The 16,130-nt window shown below is 37.4% G+C and overlaps 1 protein-coding gene across 4 annotated transcripts in view; it reads right to left on the minus strand.

Moving 5' to 3' along the window:
- MTMR1 (myotubularin related protein 1) overlaps window positions 1-14,047 on the minus strand; it is a 35,476-nt gene extending 21,429 nt beyond the window's left edge. Inside the window, exons 1-11 of one of the 4 annotated variants that reach the window (XM_027645366.1) lie at window positions 13,921-14,033; window positions 11,241-11,264; window positions 8,990-9,040; window positions 7,548-7,623; window positions 6,600-6,694; window positions 6,303-6,410; window positions 5,790-5,891; window positions 5,009-5,092; window positions 4,158-4,307; window positions 3,213-3,401; window positions 2,541-2,726 (exon numbers count right to left, since the gene is read on the minus strand). In XM_027645366.1, coding sequence (XP_027501167.1) covers window positions 2,541-2,726; window positions 3,213-3,401; window positions 4,158-4,307; window positions 5,009-5,092; window positions 5,790-5,891; window positions 6,303-6,410; window positions 6,600-6,694; window positions 7,548-7,593 — 960 coding nt within the window. In that variant the 5' untranslated portion in view covers window positions 7,594-7,623; window positions 8,990-9,040; window positions 11,241-11,264; window positions 13,921-14,033. Of the gene's footprint in view, window positions 1-2,540; window positions 2,727-3,212; window positions 3,402-4,157; window positions 4,308-5,008; window positions 5,093-5,789; window positions 5,892-6,302; window positions 6,411-6,599; window positions 6,695-7,547; window positions 7,624-8,989; window positions 9,041-11,240; window positions 11,265-13,920 lie in introns of all 4 variants that reach the window. The other 3 variants (XM_027645367.1, XM_027645368.1, XM_027645365.1) reach the window with 3 other exon arrangements.
- Window positions 14,048-16,130: the final 2,083 nt, after the last annotated feature.

The following is a 16,130-nucleotide window of genomic DNA, read 5'->3' on the forward strand; positions in this document are numbered from 1 at the left end:
CTAGAGGTACAAAAGCTGTGTGCACTCTGTTGTCCAGGAGAGAGTTCTTAACAGCAGCTCTCCCTTATTAGCAGCACATAACAAAGGAATCTGGGAATCCCTTCTCTAAATTAATTGATGTTCTGTATTATGATGAAAAGACAAAAATACTGTAATCTATTCCAAAGGCTGAAAGTTCAGTGTTTTCAAAGTCCATTTCACATTAATCAATCGCTCTTTCTTCCTCCATTTTCAGTTCAACTGAAACTACTGAGTTTAGAGAAAGGGACAAACCATCCAGCTAATCTGAATCAAAACACAACCCAAACAAACCAGAAGCCCGTGGCTGTGAGTCTGTTCTGATTTGCTGGTGTATGGAGTATATGTCACATTCAGCCCCTGAACAGACCATCAATATCCTGGATTCAGGAGCATGTTTGAGAGCAAAGGACAGAGATGGCACAGGACTGAGATCACCTGTGTGAACTTGTTATTCTTCTCCCCACTAAAAAACCCGCCACTCTTGTTCTCTGATGCCACCCTCTAGGCTTTTTTTAAACTTAAATAAACTCTCTCTTGTGAGGATTTGTCTCTAACATGACCCATCGCAGCACTGAAAAATATGTGGGAAAAAAACCCAACCACTAAAAATAGGACCACAGGAGAAATTCCTATTCTGCATTCCAACATCAGAAAATGGAATCTTGCTAAATACTTGCACTTTTCCCTTCACAGACATGCAAAACCATCTTCTGGGAAGTAGGAAAGCCAGTATCTGCTGGAGAAGATGTGCACAAAACCAGTCTTCAAATTATTTCAAGAAGCAAGCTTTAGAGACAATTTTCATTGATTGTATCTTTCACTGAGCATATCTTTTATTGTAAAACTGAAGGATGCCAGGATGAAAATACCAAGAAACAATACCGAAGTGCCTATATGGCCTGAACAAGTTAATTGCTGATTACTTCAGTTACAAAGCTCTACTGAACTAAAAAAGTGCAAATATTAAAGTAATTTGGTCTTCAATAAAAGCAGAAAACTAATAACAATCTATATAACATACGGGTATGCAATCACTTGCTCTAAATTTTCCTAAAGAGAACACAGGTACCTCTGAAGGAGTACAGCTGGAAATAAAGGACAGAACAGACACAGGCAATAAGCAGAGAAGAGGAGACAGAAAGCAGAGCTACTATTAGTTAAGCAAATATGTGTGGAGTAGGTAAAGCACTTTATTCAACTTTGGACAAAAGCCTTTAGAAAACAGCTTCCACTACAAACTATTATTATCCTTTATAGATGTTTCAAAACTTAGTAACCATTTCACTTAGGGCTCCTAATGAATAACTGGCTTTGGATTGGCTTAGAAAATGAGAACTGATTTAAAAATAATTAAGCTCAACCCTGAAAGACAGAAAATATCCTGGGGGGCATAAGGAAACACCCTGGGTGTGCAAAAAGCACCAAGTAACTCTACTCCTGTTACTACTGCCTTCACACAGAGGCCGTTCCTGGTGCCTCCCCAGACACTCCTCAACCATCTCTGAAGTGCTGTCAGTGCCCGAGGGTAGGAAATTGAATTTCCAGTAATGTATTGTATTAAACTGGGACACAGTCACACTGGTCTGAGCCTAAAGAACAGTAGATGTGTTAAGAGTAAAGCTGTGCTATTGCAAGCCAAGTCAAAAGGCAAGGAAGGCAAGGAATTCCTGGATAAAAGCCCAGGGAGATACTATCAAGACTGCTCATGCAGGAATGGCAGCTTTTAAGAAATCAGGCTGCAGTTTGTGGTGTTTGAAATTGTTAAAATTCAAGAGAACAAGAAAATTAAACTCTTCCCAAAATATTATTAAATTTGACTCTTAATTTTCTGTTTGCTCCCTCTACTGGTTCTCCTGCAGCTGTCAGCAGGCACTACTTAACAGTGCAAAACTAATGAACAATCCCAAACATGTTTTGCATGAGTGACATTTGAGCCAGCTGCTAATAAAATAAATTACAATCCATCCATATTCATCATAAACAGGGGAGTGAATGTGGTAATGAAATAATCTACTTTAAAATAATTTCAAAGGTTAGTGAAATTGAGTGTGGTAGTGATTTATTTAAGTATTATGTTAAATGATAGAGTAGATGATAACTCGATAGAGCACTGACTATAAACAGCCCAAGGAAATGTAGGTGCCCATCACAAGAACAGTAACATTGCACTGAAGGAGGGAAGGAGGGAAAGACTTTAGAATCCACAGTCAAGACCTTTTGGCCGTTGCTCAAACATAATCTGAAATTCCCAGGGCATTCTTCCAAAAAACAGGGATAACCCTGAACTGCTCACAAACATTCCTTCTCGAGAAAATAAAACACTGTCCAACAGTAAATACGACACTGTGCTATCAGGAATTAACTCATTATCTACCAATACATAAATCTGGAAATACAAAGTCATTATGGAATGCTTAAAATGCTGCACTCAAAGTGACCATGTAGTAACATTTTCAGAAATGCAAGTTAAAAAGATGGTTCAACAAAGCAATTGATTTTTTACATCAAAAGCATCTTACCCTTATGTATTCCAGCCAATGTGTGGAGTCCAGGTTTGATAACCACCGAGTGTCATCAATGGTAGGATAAACGATTTCTTTAAGTTTCCGCAGGGATTCTCTCATTACATGGATATTGTGAATTTCCAGGAAGACCAGCTCTGCATTTGGGTAGGCACTTTCACTTTCGTATCCTCCACCTTTTGCCTGTCATTCAAAAAGCAAAAACAGACAAAGAAAAGAACATGCACAGGACTTCAGTATAAGGTTGAGAGAGTTACTTTGGTCAGGTTTTAGCATTTGCTGAGAGATTATTTCAGCCCTAACAAAAACATATAAGCAGACTTTTGGCTTCTGTTTTTCTAAAAAAACCAGAGTACTTTTTCCTTTAGGTCAAAGAAATTCTAATTGTAATAAGTTAGAATGATAAGACATCCATGTACCTTCCCCTCTTTACTAATGAAACCTCTGGTCTTCTGTGAGCTTTACTGCATAATTTCTCAGCTATATCTTCATGCTGCCTGACAGCCTTTCCAAAATGCTACAAGCAAGTTACCTTCCTTCCCCTGCCCTCTTCAGAGACCTTTTCTTATCAGTTTTCAGCATCATGTTCTCCACATCCTCATCTCTTACTCGATCTCCAGCCTTGTAATAAAGATATATCTACTAATGCTGGTTATGCTCCCAACCTACCTTGTTTGTATCTGCAACACTATTCTGTCTGGCATCAAAGATGATAAGTTTATGAGACTGAGCATTGGCATCCATTATTGTCTGCAAGTATTTTTCATCTTCTTTGCAGCGCTTATCATTTGGGCCTACTGATGGCTGACTGCATCGTGTTATTGTTGCTTGGCTCTCAGGATGAATCCAGGATAACACCTGGAATAAAAGAAAACTATTTTAGTTTACCACATTACTATAAAAGCAGCAGGCTGAGAATGCAATTAGGCAATTCACACTCACCACATGGCATTATTTCCTGGCAAATCAACAAATGCAGATTTAAGGACAGGCTGACGCAAACTCATATTGACAGCACGCTAGCACTGACTGCTCATCCAAAGCTGAGCTTGAAACACAAAGTGGTTCCAAACATCTTAGCTTTTATTTCCAATAGCAACTAAGGCTACTACTGCATCTTATTAATTAGGGGAAAAAAAAAGCAACGGAGGAAGAAAAACCACTTCCTTGTGTAAGTCTGTGGACCTGTTGCCTTGCTAAGCAGATCTACAGCATTAAATATATTGGATGGTGATGTTTTTAAGGGGTTCTTATGCTACCTGCACATCTTGTCTATTCTCAAGCAAAGCACTATGGCTGTAACTCATTCTACTCCAAATCAGAACCATGCTAATGTGTGCCTTAGCACCAGATACCACTGTGGCCTAGAAGTGTTAACTCAAACAAAAACCTTACTACAGAGCACAATAATCGCGCAATTGAACTCACAGTTGAGTTGCTCTCTTCAGCTCTAAACCCATTGAGCCTAATTCTTCTTTCTTTGCTTCCCCCTGTCCCCTTCCAGGAAGGAAGCCATCCCACTGTTAATTTATAAAGTCTAAAGGAACTCTGATAATTTCTTATAAGCTATCAATTATTAAAGCACTTATATCTCCTTGTAGAAGTTTCACTTACTGGAACTCTGCCTTTTGCTCTAAATGCTGCCACTTTTGAGAGGTCATCGTCCTTTACACTGGTTGGCACAACAAGAACAGCAGGATATGTATCACAAAGCTCATAGGTGCTGTTAATTTTGGATATTTTCCAACTCTCATTGGGCAATCCCTGTATGAAAGCAAAACAGTTTTGTATTTTTCAGGTTAGACCTTTACATATCTGGGGTTAGGGGCAATGAAAATTTTCATATGCTATGTACTTTTTAAAAATAGGCATGCCCACATTTTTGTTCTGAATAAGCTATAAACTTAGGTCTTCATACTGAATCATAAACCAGTACACTGAAAGCCTTTCCTACTTATATCTTTAAAACTGATGTGCAAAATAACCATTTGGTTAGGCTGCACACTCAGGTAAAAAGTGATCATATAGCGAAATAAAAACACTTTTGCAACTGGGAAAATACAGATTTACACTGAAGAACTACAGTTACTCTTCTGCTCAATGCTGCTTATTCAAACTGAATTTTTTATAAAGTCTGTATTTTGTAGAAACAGCACTTGGAAAATGAGGGTTTAAGAACCATGTTAAGTTAGAACAATTTGCTCAAGTACTCAGCACCTGTTATCTCCATCAATTTTAGCAGGTGCTCAACACACTCAAAGTCAGGCCACTTGCATTTTATTATCTATGAGATAGATAATAAAGTCAGGCCACTTGCATTTTATTATCTATACATGAGATGTAGACAGTTTCTGTATGTAGCGAGAGCTGAAAATGTTGAGTTTTCTGTAATTTTTTTTTTATTGCTTAAATGGCTCTGGGGGAGATGCAGGAAAAAAAATACACCAAATATTTCTATAACTTACCTGCCTCTTATATTCTGCCATTGGATCATACACTTTCCAGCCATTAACAGCAAACTTTTCTTTATAGCTGAATGCAAAAAGAGGCTAAAGACAACAAAGCAAAGTTATAAATTGCTGCCTGATGGGTTGTATGCACAATAAGCTCCAAAACAGTGAACATTCCAATATTTCAAATCTAACACTTCTAAACCTCTTAAACATTTCAGTCAAGACTGAACAACAGTGAGCTAGTAAGAAGATGAAAAACAGTTTCCTGCATCAAATACAAGCCTAAAATTAACAAAATCAAGATAGGAAACAGAGAGAGTTGAAGTTATCTGCCTCTGATAGCAGAACACATCAGTGGCAATGCCAGGATGAGGAAATTGTTTTCCTGCCTCCCAACCAGTTCCTTATCCACACAAGCAAATGAAATAGAATTCTGCACCTAACTAATAATAAGACTAATTGTACCTATTTGTTGTTTCAGACAGAAGTTCTAGACTGAATTATCTACTGCAGAAAATAAAGAGTTAATACATATATATTTTTAAACAGGAACAACAGGCAAATCTAGATCTCAAGGGCTATGTACAAATTAACTAACTTCACCAGTAGCAGAACACAGCATAATGTTTTATGAATTAATGCAAAAAAGGAAACACGGTCAGAGCACCCTGCCCACTCTGCAGCAGATTTTATGAATCAACATTTCAAAGTTTGCTATACAGGCCTTGCATTTCCTCCCCTACACTTTCCACCAAGAGGCCAGTGACAGCCTCCTCTCCAGCTTAAGACTCACCAGCCCGTTAGAAACAGGAAATGCTCGTGTGACAATGTTCTCAAAGATCTCCAATCTGTTCTGCTCTTCCTGTTTACAGGCCAGCCGCAAATTTCTCATATCCTGTCAACAGTAAGTTACACTATTTTAGTCTATGATAGATAAATAAATAAAAAAGGCAGTTATAAGAAATTTGATTGAAGGAAGGTATATATGCAGCACTAAGTCACTGATGTCACCTAACCCACACTGGAAGAGAATTCTGTAAGCGTTTATGTTAGATAAGGACTGTCACTACAGTTGTTAGGTATAAAAATAGCCACTTTTCCTTTGAATTCACTCTTGACACAAAAGGTAGAAGTGTCTAAGACAGCAAGTATCCTAAGAGGAATTGAAATATATTATCTAAATGAAGAAGGGTTCAAATATAGGGAACTGATCAGACAGAAAACCAGCACATGGGTTGGCAGATTCTTTCTACAGAAAAAAGAAATGAAAGTACTTTAATATTAATAAATCTCTACCATGCCTTACCTTGCAAACTATTTCTATACCACACGAGTAGTCTCCATGGCTCTGTACTCCAATTTTTTCAACCCTACTTATGACTCCGAGGGGAACATCGACAACAAAAGGTGGATCCTGAAATTTGTATATGAAATAAATGAATTTTATTACATTAGGTTGTTTCATTACAACCAACAATAATTCCCTCTTAATGGACTGCTGAGAAACATCATTCTTCACTTACACTGAACATGTCACTTTCTGAAATCTACTTCAGCAACATTCCTACCCAAAACAACAGGCAGATGGACAGTGAAGTCTTACCCTCTCAACACTTTTGATAAACATTCTGAAGTCCGTCACTGTGAGTGTCCCACTGACTGCTCCCATAAATGGACAGATGTACATAACGTCCTTAGCTGGAAAACAGACCAATTAAAGCTTTGTTTTACAATTACAGACATTTGTTCCAAAACAATTTCTATTTGTAAATAGCAAGGTTTTGGCAGCTCCTTAGGATTTTGATGCTTGACCTCTATAGGAAAGCCTGCAGTTCCTTCAGAGGCTGTCAGGACTGAAAGAGTTGTCTTTATCTCAGCAATCAAATTCCTCTGTCCCACTGCTGCTCAGCACCTACCCAGGGCTGGGCTCACCAGCAGGGCTGCAGGGAGGGCAGGCAGGTAACCAGCACCCTGCAGGCATTCTCTGGTCCCTGCCCTGAGCTGTCAAGCACCCCCACCAACCCCAGGGAGAGCATCCAAAGGGGCACTTACTGACCCATACACAACTGACCTCCAAATAATTCAGTTATATGCCCATGTCTTAATTTTCACTTTTATTGGTTAGTGTTGTTTTCTAGACAAGTACTGCACTGCCCATGCAGAGCTTGCTGTCACAGGCCAAAATGAAATAAATCTCATTAGGAAATAGAAACTAAAGTTTTCCATAACTTCATCTTCCTTTCTATCACAATTTTGAATTTACCAAGTATCCTTGGCATCCCCAAGCAGAAATACAACCCATACACCTCTGTGGAACAGACTATCCTTTGAAAAAAAGATTTATCTATACAGAGCAAGTCATCCTCTGGAACTGACTTCTCCTTCTTGCATTTGAATTTAAAAGACAAAGAAAAGAAATCCACATCTAATCAGCTAATCTAAAGTGGCATTAAACTAAATAAGAGAAGTCAAAAGGAAATAATATTCTGTTCTTAAACAGATAAACTAGCAATTTAATAGTATTCAGTGTAGCACTCAGTAGTGCTCTTACCGATAACTTTGATTGATTCTCCAGGAAAAAGTGGAGCCTCTTCCATCTGTGCCAGTTTGTTTCCATCCCGCAGTGCCTGGCAGAAACCCAAAGTCAGGAGTAAATCTCACTTTCCATCTGCACCACATCGATACATTTTGATGCAAAGTGCTTTTACTACCAGATTACTGGAACACAAGAAGTGGGTCTTTTTCTACCAGGCACAACTGTACTAAACAGTATCACAGTTAAAAAAAAAAAGGAACAAACACGAAACTTGGTATTATAAATATTACTCAGACATGCACGTTAGTAACATATTAGTAACAAAGCTTTTATGCAACAATTAGTTTCACATGCTAGCTACATATAGCATACAAAAATATGAACAATAAGATCAGCCTAAATTTGTAATTAATAATTTGTTAGTCTTTTGCTAAATGCAGGTATTATTTTGGGTATTTTATCTACTTGAGAACATTTTAAAGCTCTTTTTTAATTTTTTTTTTTTAATCTTAATGTTGTTCATTTAATATTTGAGTATTTTCATCTGAAAGACTTATATGGTAGAAACTTTATTTATTTAACATTTTAACTTTGTGTTTTTGATAGCAAAAAGTCTGTGCACCCTATGATGCTCTATTTCAATCAACACCCTACTGAGAGTGCCACAGATTATGGAATAGGTTCATTATAGCAATTTTGGATCCAGAAGGTCAGATTAAGAATTAATAACAAAATACAGCAATTAGCAATTTTAAAATAAGCGTTAGTTCCATAAATTTTCTTTTAGGTAAATGGCTTCATTCCTGAATTATACAAGATTAATCCTTCGGGTCCTTTGTTGGCAGTTAAGATTTAAAATGTACTAAGGATTTTAATTAAGAATAAAAGGGTTTGTGGGACTTTTAAGGACCATGTGAGAAAGTGATCTCTCTCAGGTCAAAATTAGGAGACATTAAGGTTTCTATTTTCTACATCCTCAATGAAGAATAAATACAATGGGCTACGTTACAGCAAACAAGTAACTCTCCCTTTGTCTTGCAGCTCTGACCCACATACACAGAAATGGCAGGATCTGTCTGCTTCCAAACTACCCCAAGCCCTCATTTAGAATAATTTCTAAAAATACTTCGAATGATCTCTGGCTTTAGACTTCCTTGGAAACTAAAAGAATTTTACATTCAGCACCTAGCCATAAAAAATAATGTGTAGAGAATTAGCCAGTGCTTACAAGTTGAGGATGGATGTGCTCTGTGAGATGGGGCTTACCTGCAGTATTACATTTTAGACTACATGACTTTACCTGAAAACTCACTCCAGAACATAACCATTTACACACTAAATGTTTCTTTAGGGATTCTCTTGCATGAGAAATATAAGATTTGTATGCACTGTATGAGTACTAATATATAGTACCTTGCTACACAGTTAATGAATGAAAGATGAGTAAAACTTGCCACCTGATCAGGTTCTGCTTCAGAATGATAGCCATTGTGTCCATCCTGAATCTCCTGCTTTGCATGAGGCAGCAGTAGGGCAAGAGAGAAGTAACAGCAAAAAAAATGCAGACAACAGGTGAAAGGACAGAATCTCCTCTTTTTTTTTTTTTTTGTTTCCCTTTTTTCAATTTCCTTAAAAAGACAGCACATACTTTAACTCCAGTTTAGCTTTTCAAAATCTTCCACTCTGGGCACACAACTTTCCACAGAAAGGAATCCAAGCTATTAGCACCATCCTTTAATTGTTATTTGGCACAACACAAAATGAAAAATTCACTCCCTTTTTCACAAAAGACTCAGTGTTGGTAGATAAGAACATGAAAGTACGTACTGTCTTTTTAAGACAAACAACCTTACAGTGAAGAAAATTAATTTCAAGTATGCCACATGCTTATCAATAGAAGAAATTGAGTACAGCTTGCAATGGTAGCATTATGGGAAATCTCATGCAACCTTTCACAGAAAAAATAGGTTGACATCAAACAGATCTATCTAGACACTTTAAAAATGCTTTACTGTGTAAAACGTGTTTTAATTGAACTCTCAGCTTTATGGTTTTACATATTTTTTCCAGTAACTTCTATGGTGTTACTTGAAACTTGGTCAGTAACTTTACAGAAGTTAAAATTACTCCTCCTAGCAAAATATGCAAACAATTCACATTTTCATGTTAATTTATTTTTGCATCATTTGGCAGCAAATCTTGAATATTAATTAAATTTCTTTAATAAACATAAGGTCCCTGTGCACGCCAGAGAGAAGCACAAATGGCATCAGGTCAGATGAAGGAATTGTTTTAATACATTCAGCCAAAAATGCTCTTCTGTCTTCTTTTTTTATTAACTGGAGAGAAGTTGTGCTCATGACAGTCTATTATCCCCAGTTCATATGCAAAGAACGTCTCGCTTGGTCAGACTGTAAAATCAGCCTCAGTCTAAATTTACAAATGTTTGCTAAAGTCAAGTTTTCTTTTTACAGTATTTTTACAGAACCCTCAAGAAAGAACAACTTAGAAGAAGGACTTCAGATATGTTCAGATAATTTGAACTGTACATGAGTTTAAAAAGTTGTAAGCAATTAAAAAACTCTTTCAAATTATAAAGGACTACTAACATTTAGTTATGGGTGCAATTCTATTAAATAGCAATTACTTAAATTTAATGTCATAATTATGTTGTTTCTGAAATCAAAGTAGATATTGTGATTTCTGGGAAAAAACCAATAGGACAAGGAGCAAATACACCAAAAGATTTTAAATAAATGAAAGACAGAGAAGCACAGCAGACCATTCAAAGATCAAAGCCTTTACAAAGAACTATGAACCACTGAACAAACCCAATTTTTGTTACTCAAGTCAGACCAATTACTTCAAGAGCTATCTATTCAAAAGAAAAAGGAAATCAACTTGTGGATTTGTATGATTGGACTAAACACATCATTTTCAAATATGTAAACAACAGATGAGAAAAAGAAATCATTCAGACTTCATGTCTTGGTTTCAGACTGAACAAGGGGTCTTTGTTTGAATAAAAGTGCTCGACACATTTCATGAACAATGTCAGAACTCTACTCAGATCATTTCTCACTCCATAAGTGATACTGAGAAAGAGGAGCAAGAAAACAAGGCATGCCCTTTTTATATCTTCAGTGAACAATGGGCAAGACCTAGTCTCAAAATTACCATTAGAAAGACGCAGGTCGTTGCACTAGTGTCTAACTCCAAGCCTAACTTTCAATCCTCTACAGCTTGGTAACAACTGAGGTAAAACACATACAAAGGCAAACATGAATTTGGAACTTATTTAAAGAGGACAGACACAGACGTAATGCTTTTACCACTGGTATTCTTTAGCATAGACATGTTAGAGCTGCTAACACAGTACTCTGCAGTCCAAAGCATGTAAACCTCAGTTTCAAGCATCCATTTTGTCAAAATTAATGTAATAAAACTGAAGTTAGTATCGCACATTCATAACATAATTTTAAAATACTGCTCTCTTACACATTGACTTTTATTGCTCACGAAAACATTGTAACGTATATAAAGCATTTCTATGACGAAGAAGCTGTTGCACTGCATAGCAAAATGGTCTGACTGGTTCATAAAACCCATTAATGGTGTAAAGAGGAACGCTTGACACACCAAGCTCTCACACAGCACAAAAGACAAACAGGTAGGAGGCCGTTTACTGCTCGCCGAAGGTAATCTTACCCGTATAACCGGCCTCCTGTACACCTGTTAGTTAAAATATAAAATGTTATCCAGTGAAACACACAGATTTGATTTGCTAAACATCTTATTTCATCAGATTTTCAAGAGAACTCTACTCTCAAACATTATAGACAGATTTTGAAAGAACAAAACTACGCAGAACCAGTAATTCTCATTTGCAGGATTGTTTTGGTCTAAAAAAAAAAAATCTCAGACACTTAAATTTCAGTGATGCAACAAACGTCAGCCTCTTTGGGAACATTCATTCCTAATCACCCTTTTATGCAGCTACAATGTGCTACTGTGAGAAGAGAAGAAAGAGCCTGGTAATCCTTCTAGGTAGAAGACAATAAGCCTGCATTAACAGCCATGAAGTATAACCACTGTACCTTGTGGATTCAAATGGCAAAACAGGACAGGGACAACTCTTCTCAGCTTACTTCTGAAGGTGTCTGTAGTCAGTCACTACAATCTAAGTTATTTTCATTTACATGAGCCCCTCAGTGAAGAACACACTGCAGGCAGAGTGTGCATGGGAGAAGACACACAGAGCAGAGCCCAAACTAAGAGTGAGAACATGTTGCTGAAGGGTTCAGCAAGCAAGAGCTCTCGCCCAATGCTCTCCAGTTCTGACCATTCCATTAACTGCCCCTTTGCCACCCTTTGATTCCCCCCTCCCCTAAATTACATTCTGGTAAGTTAAGTCACACAGACTAATGTGAGTAACACCATTAGATACAAGAATCGATATATTTACTGTTTTTACAAATATATTCATTTAAACTTTAAAAGAAAGGATGGAAGAAAGAATAAAGCAGGGAGTTCCTGGTAAATCCAGCAGAAAGCAACAGAACTTCCTGACCAGTTCCAGAAACAAACACACACATCTGGCCCAAACTGAAAGTTCTGAGTTGTAAAATAGTCTCTAAATGCAGCAATTCAAGGTAACCAAAGCTAATGAAGACCCAGGAAGGTGACCAGTGTGCATCAAAAGGGAAATACATCTCAAAGGAAATTTGAGTTATATCTGGGCATTGACTTTTTATATGTGAATTCCACAGCAACAAGGAATAAACCCAACCTGTTAGAGGTACTGATTAAGCAACTATTGGTATCACTGAACTTCTGTAGAAGCTAAGTGCAAAAGAAACCCTCTGCTAAAGCACAGACACTGCTTCTTAAGATACTGGTCCTGAACATAACTAAAGACATTCCAGGATAAAGAATTCAATGAAGTTATATACAAATATGGGATTTCAAACCACAGGAATGCAATGATTCCAAATACAATTTATTCACAAAAAAAATCTGAATTTAAACCATCAGGCTTATATTATTTTCTTTCATTCCTAGGAAACAGAGAATGAAGCAGAATTTTAATTAGGCCTTAAAAGATTTATTCCTGTTAAAAAATATCCAAGATGAGTTTGGTACAGAGAAGGAGGTTATTGAGAATTAAAAAGTGCTCTTTATTCGAGAGGAATGCATTCAAACTCAGAGATAAACTGAACACCAAGCTTACACACTTGGATCAACTTGGATACAACATCAACAGCTGCAATGCAACGTTTCCCAGGGTGTTTTATCAAAGATTAGCCTTGACCTGGAGTAAGCATTTGCAATTTATCTGTTGTAGCATTCAGGAGCTGAGCTCCATAAGCTGCCGACTGTGCCAAGAGTCTGAAACTCCATGAGGTAAACTTTTAAGCAGGCTGTAGTCCAAGACATTTTGTGGACTTATCTTCAGGCTTGGGCTGAATCTCACCTGCTGTCACTGAATCCAAAATATGCTGTTTCCGGACAACAAACTTTGTAATCACAGAGCATATCAGAATTAAAATCCAGCTAAACCAAAAAAACCTAAACGAAAAAAAAAGATAAAATCTTCCTCTGGCCATTCTGCAAGAAGACCATAAAACTGTTTCAAATCTAGGGAGGAAAAGGGATCTAGAAGAAGCAGCTTGGGCTTCTTAAAGAGAATTGAAACATGAGGGACTTTTGTTGAGAGAAGAAAAACTGCCCCTGCTCCACTCCTGACAGTTCAGTTGACTGGCTGCATGGGGAGAACGGCCAGTGAGCGTGAAAGAACAGGGGCACAAAAGCATAATGGAACTGTCAGGTAAACCACACTGCAGTCATTACTTCAGTGACAACAAAGTTGCTGGGAGGGAATGAAAAAGGTGACTTGTTTGTTTGTTTGATGTTAAATTATCTGTCTCTGCTGAAACCCCATGAAAAATGATAGTCATTTATGTTCTCTGCACAGTAGCAAAGACATGCATTTATTTTTTGTGAAATCTGGAGAGCTCAATTCTGTACTCTGAATGACACATACTAGAAACCATTTCAACCTGTAACTGTTAATCTGCCCTACCAATTTTATTATATAGTAATCAAAAGAAAACTCACTTTTGGCATATTAAGCAAAACACTGACTGTTTAATTTTCCTTTCACCTCTCTGTTAACTATTATTCTGTGGACTTCAATGCCACTATTCCAAATGTGGAGGAAAACACAAAGCAGATTCAAAGGGCTCCTGCGCATAATGAGATGTTTCTAGTTCTGAAACATTCAGTGATCACTCAGGTACTTACCACCTGCTAATCAAGACAGCAAGGACTCTCCTGATCATTCACTTTTTTATCTTAAACAAATCAATGTATTCCTCAAGCCACTTACCCTGTAGTCTCTGGACACACCTTCTGATGGGACAGACCCTGAAATCTGACTTGAAATGGTCGCAGCTATCAGCTGTTTACACCACTCCACGTGGGATCCAGTCGGGCTACAAAAGCAGAAATTTTAAATTATTTAGCAGTAATTAAAAATGTATATTGAAAACAGCATAGCAACTGAGTACATCCAGAAAGCAACACTGTAAGTGATCACTAACATCAAAAATTAGCATGCTCTGTGGGCAGAATGCAACTATTCTGCTGATCAAATTAGGAAAAAGATTTTTATTATATTGAATCAGAGATGCAGAGCTGTCAGTAGGTTAAAAATGAGGTTAGGATCCTATGAACTTATAAAAATGTTATGTTCCGTATCCAGTGTAATTTTTTTTCATCATTCACAAACTTTTTTCTTAAACCCATTCATAGAATGAGTTTGGTCAAGTAACAGGAAACTCCTTATACTGTCCTTATTAATATTTCCTTATTATTCTGTAAATCCTCAGAATTAAATTACTCTATGCTAGTATTAAAGAATTTAAACTATACTAGTGTTGTATTCTATTTAATGTTAAATGTTGAAAATATGTTTTCTAAAGGGTAACTTCTAGTTAGCTGTATTTTTTTCCAATTCATAAAACAATCTCTGAATAATCTTCAGAGCAGGCCTTTCCACGTCACAACAAGGAATTCTGCAGTGTAGGGTGTTTGTAAGAACCCTAAAGCATCTGAACTGCAGAACTGCACTAAATCCCAGATGGTGCAATTTGAGAACAGTCACCTGAACCAGTGCTGCCCTCAAGTAAAGCAGTACTGAGAGTGAGAAGCAATGACAGTTTGAAGTGCACTGGGTCTGTTCAAACATGACAATATCTGATGAAAAACTGGCAATGGCAGAGGGAACTGTTCCCTGAGTGCCACTACAGCCTCGGCTGACACCTTAGATAACTGCCATTTTTCTTCAAAACCATTTAGCTGGGCTCTTCTACAGATTGAATGCTTATTCAGAAGCCAAATACAGCAAGAGAATGTTAATTATCTTTTTTTTAAGTCATCCATAAAATAGCTTTGGATTCTGTGAGTATCTCGTGACACTGAAGTGAATATACATACACACCCAGCACCCAACAGGTGCACCAGACCTCTGACATTAAGAGGGTGGGGTAACAGCCTTAGATGACCAATTATTACTTAACTAGAGGTCCTTCCTTGCATTGACTCCACCAGGTGACAACTTCACACCTGAAATGAAAGCTCTTCCAAAACTTTCCTGATTATTTTAGTAGCTTTCTTCCCACCTGCACATTCTATACAGTACTAGATCTCACAATGTTGTTTTGCAACTAAAACAGATCTATGACAGTCCTGTTTTGAACAACAAAGATAACTCTCAGGTTAGTGCTGAACTGGAGCCCAGATTCACTTAGAGAAACTTTTCATTTAAGTTTTTCAATTAAGAGCACAAAGGCTAAATCCTACAGTAATCCTTTTCTGATCTCATTTATTTCTCTTTCTCTCACATCTCTTTAGGGCTTGCCTATGTTTGTTTTCAAATAAGCATTTACTTGTTAATTAAGACAAGGATAAATTTTTCTATGGCTTATCTTCACCAGGGATCACTACATCAACAGAGTTAAAATAGTAGCAGGAAAACGAATGTGCATGCAGGACCATCCCCTAGGACCAGTGTCAGGAAGTGTCAGTGTGCCAGAGATCACACCGCTGCCTTCCCACCACCGGCCAAGTGGGGCACACACCAGTACTGCCCTTCTATTCTGTCTCATCTGCAGTCACTCACATTAGTGTGAAACACTGGCAAATAAATAAGCCATATGACCAGTGGACATTATAACTTCCCCAGGGTAGAACAGGATTAGGAAAAGAAAGCTGAGAATTAAGATAAGAAAGTACATTAATAAGGAATACAAAGGTGCATGTTTTGGTGATAGAAAATGGACATTTGATTTCCACCTTTACTAGATGAACAATGTAAAACTCTAGGTTTCTCCTAACAGAGACATAAGAGAATACAGAGACTGGAAAACCTGGCACTGATTTCTAAATAGAGTTTGCTTGTTTATTTTTCATGGCAGTGAGACTTCTGTCAGTTTCAACTCCTTGTTTAAGGATTTTTAGGCTCAGCACTTAAATCTGCCTTCAGCTGGAAACTTCTAAATGAAGGAACGACTCTGCCAGCAGCTGCTGGAGGAGACG

Source organism: Corapipo altera, unplaced genomic scaffold, assembly GCF_003945725.1.
Source record: "Corapipo altera isolate COAL_440 unplaced genomic scaffold, ASM394572v1 65, whole genome shotgun sequence".
In the NCBI taxonomy this organism is placed as follows: Eukaryota; Metazoa; Chordata; class Aves; order Passeriformes; family Pipridae; genus Corapipo; species Corapipo altera.